This window comes from Dendropsophus ebraccatus, chromosome 4, assembly GCF_027789765.1.
Source record: "Dendropsophus ebraccatus isolate aDenEbr1 chromosome 4, aDenEbr1.pat, whole genome shotgun sequence".
Taxonomy (NCBI): Eukaryota; Metazoa; Chordata; class Amphibia; order Anura; family Hylidae; genus Dendropsophus; species Dendropsophus ebraccatus.
The window spans coordinates 170,510,863-170,524,725 of record NC_091457.1 but is presented as its reverse complement, the minus strand read 5'-3'; the positions used below and the strand labels follow the sequence as shown (position 1 = coordinate 170,524,725).

The following is a 13,863-nucleotide window of genomic DNA, read 5'->3' as shown; positions in this document are numbered from 1 at the left end:
TTTGCAATCCGTTTTTCATGCGTTTTTTGCAAAAAACTGATGCGTTAAACGGATGCTGAAAACGCAGTGTGAACCTAGCCTTACCAACTCCAGCTCTGCTGAACCACTAACCGCTCACCTGCCGGACATCATCCAGCGCTGCTGCAACAAAACGTGAGTCTGCATATACTTACTGTGACTTATCTGCTGTGTGCACCCCTACCAGCCATAGGCTTCTACAAAGTATCCACACAAAGTGTAACAACAGGGGCAGCAGGTGAGGACACAGGGGCAGCAGGTGAGAAGGGGACAGCAGGCGAGAGGGCAGCTGGCCACAGTACGGTGAGTATGTGAGCTTTTATTTTTAATGCCCAGAGAAGAATAAACCAGACATTTCTTTTTCCCCTTTAATCTGGATGTAGATTGTGGCCCCAGGGGACAGGGGCCGCTGTGAGTGATGACAGTCTCTGTATACAGCTGCAGGATACATCAGAGCTAGACTATACAAATGTTTCATTTCTTCCATAGACATTAATGGGTTTTGCTCAGCATAGCCCCCGCACATGTTCAGTGAAAAGCTGCGAGAGTCCGGCCTGGAAAAACGTCCTCTCTAATTCATCGATGGATGAAAACTCCGCCACCTCAAATGTGGGAAATCTGCAACACAAACAGACTTGTTTTATACCTCTTAAAGGGAAAGTATCACCAAAATAACACTTCCTGTCTCTGTAAACCTGGTGTCAGCTTTACTGTATAGAGAGGGATGGGAGGAGCGGAGTAATCATCGTAAGGCACAGTTTACTGATAGTTGCCGCCAAGTTTGTTTACGGTGCATAAAACCTTTAACCCTTTGAGGACCAGGCCCAAAATGACCCAGTGGACCGCGCAAATTTTGATCTTAGTGTTTCCGTTTTTCCCTCCTCCCCTTCTAATAGCTCTAGCACTTTCAGTTTTCTATCTACAGGGCCATGTAAGGGCTTATTTGTTACAGGAATAGTTGTACTTTGTAATGGCGTCTTTCATTTTACCATAACATGTATGATGGAATTCCAAATATATTATTTATGATGGAACCCCAAATATATTATGTATGATGGAACCCCAAATATATTATTTATGATGGAATTCCAAATATATTATTTATGATGGAATTCCAAATATATTATTTATGATGGAACCCCAAATATATTATTTATGATGGAACCCCAAATATATTATTTATGAAGATATAAATTGGTGAAATCGTAAATAAGAATGCAATATGGTAACGTTTGGGGGGTTCCTGTGTCTACGTAATGCACTATATGGTAACAGCGACATGATACTATTATTCTATAGGTCTGAACACAACCATATGCAGGTTACACAGATTCTCTAATGTTATATATATATTTTTTTTTAAATGAAATCCTTTTTTTTGGCAATTAATTATAAATAAAATGGGCCTATTGTGACGCTTATAACGGTTTTATTTTTTCACCTACGGGGCTGTATGGGGTGTCATTTTTTCCGCCATGATCTCTAGTTTTTATTAATACCATATTTGTGAAGATCGGACGTTTTGATCACTTTTTATTAATTTTTTTATATATATAATGTAACATAAAATCGGTAATCCGCGCACTTTTTTCCCTCTTTTCGTGTACGCCGTTTACCGTTCGCAATGACGCTTGTTATATTTTAATAGATCGGACAATTATGCACGCTACGGTATATTATATGTTTATCTATTTATTTATTTTTATATGTTTTATTTATATAATGGGAAAGGGGGGTGATTTCAACTTTTATTGGGGGAGGGGTTTTGGGGTAGTGTGTTAGTGTTTTTAACTTTTTTTTTTTTACACATTTGAAGTCCCTTTGGGGGACTTTTACATTCACTACTTGGATTTTTACACTGATGAATGCTATGCCATAGGCCTAGCATTGATCAGTGTTATCGGCGATCTGCTCATTGAGCCTGCCTGTGCAGGCTTAGAGTAGCAGATCGCCGATCGGACCGCATGGAGGCAGGTAAGAGACCTCCGGTGGTCCGTTTTACCGATCGGGACCCCCACAGTCACACTGCGGGGGTCCCGATCGGTAAGTGACAGGGGACTCCCCCTGTCACTTACACTTAAACGCCGCGGTCGCGCCGCGATGTTTAAGGAGTTAATGACACGCGGCAGCGCGATCGCTGCAGCGTGTCATTACCGGTGAGGTCCCGGCTGCTGATTGCAGACGGCCCCCACCTCCTATGAAGCGCGCGCCGCTCCGGAGCGCGCTTCATAGCGTGAGAAACACCCAGGGCGTACAGTTACGCCCTAGGTCGTCTGGGGACAGACTTCCATGGCGTAACTATACGCCCTGGGTCGTCTAAGGGTTAAAGAAACTAAAATCCACTTCACTCTGGCCACGACACTCTTGACGCTCTCCACGCTCTGGCCACGACGCTCTCCGCGCTCTGCCCACGACGCTCTCCACCCTCTGCCCACGACGCTCTCCACCCTCTGCCCACGACGCTCTCCACCCTCTGCCCACGACGCTCTCCACCCTCTGCCCACGACGCTCTCCACCCTCTGCCCACGACGCTCTCCACCCTCTGCCCACGACGCTCTCCACCCTCTGCCCACGACGCTCTCCACCCTCTGCCCACGACGCTCTCCACCCTCTGCCCACGACGCTCTCCACCCTCTGCCCACGACGCTCTCCACCCTCTGCCCACGACGCTCTCCACCCTCTGCCCACGACGCTCTCCACCCTCTGCCCACGACGCTCTCCACCCTCTGCCCACGACGCTCTCCACCCTCTGCCCACGATGATTAGGGCCGACCCCTGGAGTGGATCAGAGAGGTCACAGGCTGGAATAGTGGGGTGCATTTATTACTTTACCCCTCTGGTGAGCCCCAATGGGTTTTTTTTTTTATTTTAGGGGAACGGGTAAAAACAACAAAACACTACTTTTTTTTCAGGTCACAAAGGACAAATGTCAAAGATCCCAAATTAGGGAAAGGACTGGAGATTCCCGCATGGCCCCATAGACTGACAATGAAGTTAGGAGCTGGGGAGTGAAGGATGCTACAGCGTCCCGAATCAGTCTGGGTCCCCCCAGTCTCAGCAGTACTTCACGTGTCCCTGTTACATCTCACATCTTCAAAGTTGTGTAGCTGCTGCAGCAACTAGACGCCCCCCCCCCCCCCCCACCCCCCAATATGAATATTTAGATTCTGTGCCCCCCCCCCCCATCACTAGCGAGCACCTGTCCTGTCCGGGAGGAAGCTTCATGTCGCACAATACGCTGATCATTCTTTCTTTACATTTCTTTCCACTCGAATCAACATCAACTTTACAGGTTTTCTGAAGCAGCAAATAATCCTACAAAATGGAAAAAAGTGCAATAAATATGCAACAAAAATAAGATGCACAAGAGAAAATGTGAGAAGTCCCCTCTAGTATTCCTAGAGGCGGCCATGATGGATGGGACATAATACTCTACCATGTGGAGCTACTTTAACAGTATCATCCAAACCACCAGGGTGAGGATCTGTCCGTGCCCTAATGACCCCGACCTGAAGACTGTCCCTAAGCAGCCCCTGTTGTGTTAAATGATCCAACTATAATCTATAAATAATAGAGAAGCAATCAAGGCTATTGTAAGTTCCAAGCAGATTCATCAAGGAACAACAACAAACAGAACGTTAGGAACCTCCGACCCTCCTAGACAGCCAAAGCCCTAGCTCTCCAGGCATGATGGGAATTGTAGTTTTGCAACAGCTGGAGGACTGAAGGTTCAAAGGTTTCCCCCCATCCTTCCCTAAACAATGAAAGGCCGTAAACTTCATGGACGATGGTATAACCACAAATCCCAGACCAGCCACTGAACATAACATATAATGGTACTGCTCCAGTATCGGCCTATACACCAAAACTAGAGACACCTCACCCAGCAGAGCATTGTGGGTAGAAAAACACCAACACACAGTAAACAGCTTAGTCACATTTACCTATAGAGGGGAGCACAGTGCAGATTCTCCCTCCAGTCCTCCTGCGGAGCAGCGCTCCAGTCACTCACTACAGCACATACTGAATGGGGCCAATGCTGACATGAAGTCACAACTCACGAGATAACTGGGCGGGGCATGCGAGGGGGCATGGCCTTTAAGATTCAGTCTAAAGATGAGTGAATTTACAGTAGTAGTGTAGCGCTTTGCTAGGCTTGGCGGTCAGCTTATCAGCCTGCTGCCTATGAACTCTGTGCCGTTCTGCTCCAGATGCCTGGAAAAAGCTGGACCCAGTCCTGAGAAACTGGGAAGTTTCCCAGGACCGGATCCAGCTTTTTCAAGCACTCGTGAAGGAGCAGCGCAGAGTTCAAACACGTCTGACTGGCAAGCTGACCGCCGAGCGACGCACTTCACTTCGTTACTACTGTAAATTTGCTCAGCCCTAACGCTGACATATTAAATTTAAAGCCAAAAAATTACACGAGACCAAAATGAGTCCAATAACGTCCGTCCAGCCGTGTTCAGTCCAATAAGGTCCGTCCGTCCATATTCAGTCCAATAATGTCCGTGCAGCCGTGTTCAGTCCAATAAAGTCAGTCCGTCCATGTTCAGTCCAATGACGTCCGTTAAGCTGTGTTCAGTCCAATAACGTCCGTGCAGCCGTGTTCAGTCCAATAAGTCTGTCGGGCTGTGTTAAGTCCAATAACGTCCATCGGGCTGTGTTCAGTCCAATAACGTCCATCGGGCTGTGTTCAGTCCAATAACTTTGGTTCAGATGTGTGAATGGCCGCCGCCCAGCATCGCTTGCTTTGCCGCTCACCTGAATGTGACTCCTGTCGCCCTGCAGGAGGATCAGGATTAACTTGCCCATGAACATCAGTCTTCCACTCAGCCCCAGATCTGACATCCATTTTTCTATGGTTTTGACATATTTGTTCTTGGCTCTCATGTGATCTATATGTATAAGCGTGGTCCACGCCGGCTCGTCCATCACCGCTGACAGGAGGCGTTCCTCATCTTGGACTCGGTTCCCGACTACACTTTCACAATTCTGCTGCGTCCACAGGACCAGGTCGTGTATCATGGGCTCCGGAGGTCGCTCCCGCGCCTGCTCCACTAATCTGTCTCTGAGAGCCGTGCACTGCGCCCTGGTCAGTTCTTCGGAGCTGACGGACAGATTGGGCGGGCAGGATGGATATGTCACCGGCAGATCAAACACAAGACGCAGATGAATTTGTGATTGCGCTCGGCTGGGTGCGCTGGTCTGAATCATCACCGTCATCCCATTCTCTACAAAACACAGAAACTCAATCAGCCACAATGTCACATCCTGAGCGCCATAAATCACAGGAAAATTACATTCTCCTATGGCGCCATTTATCTTGTGGCGTCCAATAATAGCGATGCGCTAAAGATATTGTGCATGAAGTATATGAATGGGTGAAAGCATCTGCAGCAAGAGTCTCTCATCTGGGACCTCTCAGTATCGCCCCCCTCCTGTGGAGGTGGTCAGGAAACCGGAGATGACTGTCGGCTGTTTTACACATTTGCAGCACTTTAAAAATACTGTTTGTTTGATCAAATTCTTATGGTGTCAGTGGTGGCGCCCCCTAGTGTGTGTGACGTGCAGAGAATCTCCTGCATCCACCTCACTGTTCTCAGACTATGACTATACCTGTAGGTATAGAAAGTTGTGCTCTGCTTGTCAGAGAGGTGCAGCAGTGTCCTCCTCCGACAAGCTGAGAAGATCCAGTGCCGGCATTCATTATAGGGAGGGAGATGATGAGAGGAGGCTCCAGTCACATGGTACATCACTGCCGTCCGCCAACAGAGGACGGGGAGGAGAAAGAAAATCTAAAAATAATAAATATCATGTCCTGAGTGATGCCGGCAGGTTTCTGTCACACATTCAGGGGCTGTAAAAACCTTAATACATGGAAGCAAAATAGGTCAAAGTCCATGAAGAAGCTAAAATCTTAATAATAAATCTACAGGATAAAAGCCGAAAGACGTTACCACCAGTAACTGGGGTCAGGAGCCTGGCCGCAACCTGTGAGAGAACGGGGCAGCGCTGGGATCTCAACAATCTCCTGCCCAGAGGATGAGACCAGAACCCAGAGGGGGAGAAGAAGACAAGAGGAAATCAGGGCAGGAGGAGACCGGAGGAGGACCAATGGAGGAGGAAGAGACCAGAGGAGTCCGGAGGAGGAGGAGGAAGAGACCAGAGGAGGAGGAAGAGACCAGAGGAGCCCGGAGGAGGAGGAAGAGACCAGAGGAGCCCGGAGGAGGACCAATGGAGGAGGAAGAGACTAGAGGAGTCCGGAGGAGGAGGAGGAAGAGACCGGGGGAGGAGGAAGAGACCAGAGGAGCCCGGGGGAGGAGGAAGAGACCAGAGGAGCCCGGGGGAGGAGGAAGAGACCAGAGGAGCCCGGGGGAGGAGGAAGAGACCAGAGGAGCCCGGGGGAGGAGGAAGAGACCAGAGGAGCCCGGGGGAGGAGGAAGAGACCAGAGGAGCCCGGGGGAGGAGGAAGAGACCAGAGGAGCCCGGGGGAGGAGGAAGAGACCAGAGGAGCCCGGGGGAGGAGGAAGAGACCAGAGGAGCCCGGGGGAGGAGGAAGAGACCAGAGGAGCCCGGGGGAGGAGGAAGAGACCAGAGGAGCCCGGGGGAGGAGGAAGAGACCAGAGGAGCCCGGGGGAGGAGGAAGAGACCAGAGGAGCCCGGGGGAGGAGGAAGAGACCAGAGGAGCCCGGGGGAGGAGGAAGAGACCAGAGGAGCCCGGGGGAGGAGGAAGAGACCAGAGGAGCCCGGGGGAGGAGGAAGAGACCAGAGGAGCCCGGGGGAGGAGGAAGAGACCAGAGGAGCCCGGGGGAGGAGGAAGAGACCAGAGGAGCCCGGGGGAGGAGGAAGAGACCAGAGGAGCCCGGGGGAGGAGGAAGAGACCAGAGGAGCCCGGGGGAGGAGGAAGAGACCAGAGGAGCCCGGGGGAGGAGGAAGAGACCAGAGGAGCCCGGGGGAGGAGGAAGAGACCAGAGGAGCCCGGGGGAGGAGGAAGAGACCAGAGGAGCCCGGGGGAGGAGGAAGAGACCAGAGGAGCCCGGGGGAGGAGGAAGAGACCAGAGGAGCCCGGGGGAGGAGGAAGAGACCAGAGGAGCCCGGGGGAGGAGGAAGAGACCAGAGGAGCCCGGGGGAGGAGGAAGAGACCAGAGGAGCCCGGGGGGAGGAGGAAGAGACCAGAGGAGCCCGGGGGAGGAGGAAGAGACCAGAGGAGCCCGGGGGAGGAGGAAGAGACCAGAGGAGCCCGGGGGAGGAGGAAGAGACCAGAGGAGCCCGGGGGAGGAGGAAGAGACCAGAGGAGCCCGGGGGAGGAGGAAGAGACCAGAGGAGCCCGGGGGAGGAGGAAGAGACCAGAGGAGCCCGGGGGAGGAGGAAGAGACCAGAGGAGCCCGGGGGGGCGGAAGAGACCAGAGGAGCCCGGGGGAGGAGGAAGAGACCAGAGGAGCCCGGGGGAGGAGGAAGAGACCAGAGGAGCCCGGGGGAGGAGGAAGAGACCAGAGGAGCCCGGGGGAGGAGGAAGAGACCAGAGGAGCCCGGGGGAGGAGGAAGAGACCAGAGGAGCCCGGGGGAGGAGGAAGAGACCAGAGGAGCCCGGGGGAGGAGGAAGAGACCAGAGGAGCCCGGGGGAGGAGGAAGAGACCAGAGGAGCCCGGGGGAGGAGGAAGAGACCAGAGGAGCCCGGGGGAGGAGGAAGAGACCAGAGGAGCCCGGGGGAGGAGGAAGAGACCAGAGGAGCCCGGGGGAGGAGGAAGAGACCAGAGGAGCCCGGGGGAGGAGGAAGAGACCAGAGGAGCCCGGGGGAGGAGGAAGAGACCAGAGGAGCCCGGGGGAGGAGGAAGAGACCAGAGGAGCCCGGGGGAGGAGGAAGAGACCAGAGGAGCCCGGGGGAGGAGGAAGAGACCAGAGGAGCCCGGGGGAGGAGGAAGAGACCAGAGGAGCCCGGGGGAGGAGGAAGAGACCAGAGGAGCCCGGGGGAGGACGAAGGAGACCAGAGGAGCCGGGGGAGGAGGAAGAGACCAGAGGAGCCCGGGGGAGGAGGAAGAGACCAGAGGAGCCCGGGGGAGGAGGAAGAGACCAGGAGGAGCCCGGGGGAGGAGGAAGAGACCAGAGGAGCCCGGGGGAGGAGGAAGAGACCAGAGGAGCCCGGGGGAGGAGGAAGAGACCAGAGGAGCCCGGGGAGGAGGAAGAGACCAGAGGAGCCCGGGGGAGAGGAAGAGACAGAGGAGCCCGGGGAGGAGGAAGAGACCAGAGGAGCCCGGGGAGGAGGAAGAGACCAGAGGAGCCCGGGGGAGGAGGAAGAGACCAGAGGAGCCCGGGGGAGGAGGAAGAGACCAGAGGAGCCCGGGGGAGGAGGAAGAGACCAGAGGAGCCCGGGGGAGGAGGAAGAGACCAGAGGAGCCCGGGGGAGGAGGAAGAGACCAGAGGAGCCCGGGGGAGGAGGAAGAGACCAGAGGAGCCCGGGGGAGGAGGAAGAGACCAGAGGAGCCCGGGGGAGGAGGAAGAGACCAGAGGAGCCCGGGGGAGGAGGAAGAGACCAGAGGAGCCCGGGGAGGAGGAAGAGACCAGAGGAGCCCGGGGGAGGAGGAAGAGACCAGAGGAGCCCGGGGGAGGAGGAAGAGACCAGAGGAGCCCGGGGAGGAGGAAGAGACCAGAGGAGCCCGGGGGGAGGAGGAAGAGACCAGAGGAGCCCGGGGGAGGAGGAAGAGACCAGAGGAGCCCGGGGGAGGAGGAAGAGACCAGAGGAGCCCGGGGAGGAGGAAGAGACCAGAGGAGCCCGGGGGAGGAGGAAGAGACCAGAGGAGCCCGGGGGAGGAGGAAGAGACCAGAGGAGCCCGGGGGAGGAGGAAGAGACCAGAGGAGCCCGGGGGAGGAGGAAGAGACCAGAGGAGTCCGGAGGAGGAGGAGGAAGAGACCGGGGGAGGAGGAAGAGACCAGAGGAGCCCGGGGGAGGAGGAAGAGACCAGAGGAGCCCGGGGGAGGAGGAAGAGACCAGAGGAGCCCGGGGGAGGAGGAAGAGACCAGAGGAGCCCGGGGGAGGAGGAAGAGACCAGAGGAGCCCGGGGGAGGAGGAAGAGACCAGAGGAGCCCGGGGGGAGGAGGAAGAGACCAGAGGAGCCCGGGGGAGGAGGAAGAGACCAGAGGAGCCCGGGGGAGGAGGAAGAGACCAGAGGAGCCCGGGGGAGGAGGAAGAGACCAGAGGAGCCCGGGGGAGGAGGAAGAGACCAGAGGAGCCCGGGGAGGAGGAAGAGACCAGAGGAGCCCGGGGGAGGAGGAAGAGACCAGAGGAGCCCGGGGGGAGGAGGAAGAGACCAGAGGAGCCCGGGGGAGGAGGAAGAGACCAGAGGAGCCCGGGGGAGGAGGAAGAGACCAGAGGAGCCCGGGGGAGGAGGAAGAGACCAGAGGAGCCCGGGGGAGGAGGAAGAGACCAGAGGAGCCCGGGGGAGGAGGAAGAGACCAGAGGAGGCGGGGGGAGGAGGAAGAGACCAGAGGAGCCCGGGGGAGGAGGAAGAGACCAGAGGAGCCCGGGGGAGGAGGAAGAGACCAGAGGAGCCCGGGGGAGGAGGAAGAGACCAGAGGAGCCCGGGGGAGGAGGAAGAGACCAGAGGAGCCCGGGGGAGGAGGAAGAGACCAGAGGAGCCCGGGGGAGGAGGAAGAGACCAGAGGAGCCCGGGGGAGGAGGAAGAGACCAGAGGAGCCCGGGGGAGGAGGAAGAGACCTAGAGGGCCCGGGGGAGGAGGAAGAGACCAGAGGAGCCCGGGGGAGGAGGAAGAGACCAGAGGAGCCCGGGGGAGGAGGAAGAAGACCAGAGGAGCCCGGGGAGGAGGAAGAGACCAGAGGAGCCCGGGGGAGGAGGAAGAGACCAAGAGGAGCCCGGGGGAGGAGGAAGAGACCAGAGGAGCCCGGGGGAGGAGGAAGAGACCAGAGGAGCCCGGGGGAGGAGGAAGAGACCAGAGGAGCCCGGGGGAGGAGGAAGAGACCAGAGGAGCCCGGGGGAGGAGGAAGAGACCAGAGGAGCCCGGGGGAGGAGGAAGAGACCAGAGGAGCCCGGGGGAGGAGGAAGAGACCAGAGGAGCCCGGGGGAGGAGGAAGAGACCAGAGGAGCCCGGGGGAGGAAGAGACCAGAGGAGCCCGGGGGAGGAGGAAGAGACCAGAGGAGCCCGGAGGAGGAGGAAGAGACCAGAGGAGCCCGGAGGAGGAGGAAGAGACCAGAGGAGCCCGGAGGAGGAGGAAGAGACCAGAGGAGCCCGGAGGAGGAGGAAGAGACCAGAGGAGCCCGGAGGAGGAGGAAGAGACCAGAGGAGCCCGGAGGAGGAGGAAGAGACCAGAGGAGCCCGGAGGAGGAGGAAGAGACCAGAGGAGCCCGGAGGAGGAGGAAGAGACCAGAGGAGCCCGGAGGAGGAGGAAGAGACCAGAGGAGCCCGGAGGAGGAGGAAGAGACCAGAGGAGCCCGGAGGAGGAGGAAGAGACCAGAGGAGCCCGGCGGAGGAGGAAGAGACCAGAGGAGCCCGGAGGAGGAGGAAGAGACCAGAGGAGCCCGGAGGAGGAGGAAGAGACCAGAGGAGCCCGGAGGAGGAGGAAGAGACCAGAGGAGCCCGGAGGAGGAGGAAGAGACCAGAGGAGCCCGGAGGAGGAGGAAGAGACCAGAGGAGCCCGGAGGAGGAGGAAGAGACCAGAGGAGCCCGGAGGAGGAGGAAGAGACCAGAGGAGCCCGGAGGAGGAGGAAGAGACCAGAGGAGCCCGGAGGAGGAGGAAGAGACCGGAGGAGACCTTAAGAGAAGGAGATCAGAGGAAGCCAGAGGAGTAGAAGGAAAAAAGAAGAGCCTGGAGGAGGAGATTGAGAATATAAAAGCCTGGAGGAGTAGAACAGGGAGCCCGAAGCAAAACAGAGGAAGAGGAGGAGAACAGAAGAGGAGCCCGGAGGAGGAGAAGAAAAAAACAAACAGAAGAGCCTAGAGGAAGAAGAGAACGGAACCAGAACAGAACCCCTGATCTCACAGAGGGGTCCACATCACAATCAACTGATTCCACCATGGGACCAAAGCTTGATAGCAGATTTTATACACAGACTCACTTTGAGTGTGTACTGGCGGTGTGAGGTCAGGGGCCCTCGTGTGCGCCCGCGGTGTGAGGTCAGGGGCCCTCGTGTGCGCCCGCGGTGTGAGGTCAGGGGCCCTCGTGTGCGCCCGCGGTGTGAGGTCAGGGGCCCTCGTGTGCGCCCGCGGTGTGAGGTCAGGGGCCCTCGTGTGCGCCCGCGGTGTGAGGTCAGGGGCCCTCGTGTGCGCCCGCGGTGTGAGGTCAGGGGCCCTCGTGTGCGCCCGCGGTGTGAGGTCAGGGGCAGCGGTCAGTAGGTGGGGACAGTATAGGACCCGCCTCTCTGACACTGTCAGCCAGATGGCAGATCAGAGAAAGAAGTAACAGGAAGCTGGCAGCACAGATATATATATATATATCTGTGTATATTAGGGTATAACGGGAGGTAGAGGACTACAACTCCCAGCATACCCTGCTCAACCGGTTGTATAACTACAACTCCCAGCATGCCCTGCCCAACCTGCTGTATAACTACAACTCCCAGCATGCCCTGCCCAACCTGCTGTATAACTACAACTCCCAGCATGCCCTGCCCAACCTGCTGTATAACTACAACTCCCAGCATGCCCTGCCCAACCTGCTGTATAACTACAACTCCCAGCATGCCCTGCCCAACCTGCTGTATAACTACAACTCCCAGCATGTCCTGCCCAACCTGCTGCTGTATAACTACAACTCCCAGCATGCCCTGCCCAACCTGCTGTATAACTACAACTCCCAGCATGTCCTGCCCAACCTGCTGCTGTATAACTACAACTCCCAGCATGCCCTGCCCAACCTGCTGTATAATAACAACAACTCCCAGCATGCCCTGCCCAACCTGCTGTATAACTACAACTCCACAGGTTGTGCAGGACATGCTGGGAGTTGTAGTTATACAGCAGGTTGGGCAGGGCATGCTGGGAGTTGTAGTTATACAGCAGGTTGGGCAGGGCATGCTGGGAGTTGTAGTTATTATACAGCAGGTTTGGCAGGGCATGCTGGGAGTTGTAGTTATTATACAGCAGGTTGGGCAGGGCATGCTGGGAGTTGTAGTTATTATACAGCAGGTTGGGCAGATTATACAGCAGGTTGGGCAGGGCATGCTGGGAGTTGTAGTTATTATACAGCAGGTTGGGCAGGGCATGCTGGGAGTTGTAGTTATTATACAGCAGGGTGGGCAGGGCATGCTGGGAGTTGTAGTTATACAGCAGGTTGGGCAGGGCATGCTGGGAGTTGTAGTTATACAGCAGGTTGGGCAGGGCATGCTGGGAGTTGTAGTTATTATACAGCAGGTTGGGCAGGGCATGCTGGGAGTTGTAGTTATTATACAGCAGGGTGGGCAGGGCATGCTGGGAGTTGTAGTTATTATACAGCAGGTTGGGCAGGGCATGCTGGGAGTTGTAGTTATTATACAGCAGGTTGGGCAGGGCATGCTGGGAGTTGTAGTTATTATACAGCAGGTTGGGCAGGGCATGCTGGGAGTTGTAGTTATTATACAGCAGGTTGGGCAGGGCATGCTGGGAGTTGTAGTTATACAGCAGGTTGGGCAGGGCATGCTGGGAGTTGTAGTTATTATACAGCAGGTTGGGCAGGGCATGCTGGGAGTTGTAGTTATTATACAGCAGGTTGGGCAGGGCATGCTGGGAGTTGTAGTTATTATACAGCAGGTTGGGCAGGGCATGCTGGGAGTTGTAGTTATACAGCAGGTTGGGCAGGGCATGCTGGGAGTTGTAGTTATTATACAGCAGGTTGGGCAGGGCATGCTGGGAGTTGTAGTTATACAGCAGGTTGGGCAGGGCATGCTGGGAGTTGTAGTTATTATACAGCAGGTTGGGCAGGGCATGCTGGGAGTTGTAGTTATTATACAGCAGGTTGGGCAGGGCATGCTGGGAGTTGTAGTTATTATACAGCAGGGTGGGCAGGGCATGCTGGGAGTTGTAGTTATTATACAGCAGGTTGGGCAGGGCATGCTGGGAGTTGTAGTTATTATACAGCAGGTTGGGCAGGGCATGCTGGGAGTTGTAGTTATTATACAGCAGGTTGGGCAGGGCATGCTGGGAGTTGTAGTTATTATACAGCAGGTTGGGCAGGGCATGCTGGGAGTTGTAGTTATACAGCAGGTTGGGCAGGGCATGCTGGGAGTTGTAGTTATACAGCAGGTTGGGCAGGGCATGCTGGGAGTTGTAGTTATTATACAGCAGGTTGGGCAGGGCATGCTGGGAGTTGTAGTTATTATACAGCAGGTTGGGCAGGGCATGCTGGGAGTTGTAGTTATACAGCAGGTTGGGCAGGGCATGCTGGGAGTTGTAGTTATTATACAGCAGGTTGGGCAGGGCATGCTGGGAGTTGTAGTTCTCAGCAGCTGTAGGGTCACGGCTTGCAGCACTGGGGGATGAGGGGCGGCCGCTGCAGTCACCTGAACAGGAGAGAATCCGGCACTGTCCGGGGTCACAGTATATGGCGGAGAGAACCGACACCTCCTCCTGAGCTGCCCCGGACATCTCCGCGCCTGTCCCGCCCGGCCCCGCCCCTTCCGTTTCAGCCTGCAGCGCCGCCTCTCACCACCGGAGGGCAGCACCAGCCGAGAGATGAGCGGGAGCCGCAGCGTACAGCTATACAGGGATCTATACCGCCCCCTGCTGCGTCATCACCGAGACCCCGCCCCATGACTGCGCCCTCACTGAGACTCCGCCCCATTATGTGTCATCACTGAGACTCCGCCCCATTATGTGTCATCACTGAGACCCCGCCCCCTGAATGTGTCATCTCCAAGGT

At 56.1% G+C, this 13,863-nt stretch overlaps 1 protein-coding gene across 1 annotated transcript; it reads right to left on the bottom strand.

Annotated features, from left to right (window-relative positions):
• Positions 1-372: 372 nt before the first annotated feature.
• RWDD3 (RWD domain containing 3) lies at positions 373-13,677 on the bottom strand. The gene is made up of 4 exons (XM_069967732.1): positions 13,505-13,677; positions 4,780-5,249; positions 3,218-3,333; positions 373-636 (listed from the first exon to the last, which is right to left on the bottom strand). The coding sequence occupies exons 1-4, from the start codon at positions 13,587-13,589 to the stop codon at positions 525-527; spliced, it is 783 nt and encodes a 260-aa protein (XP_069823833.1). The 5' UTR covers positions 13,590-13,677; the 3' UTR covers positions 373-524.
• Between the last annotated feature and the right edge of the window lie 186 nt (positions 13,678-13,863).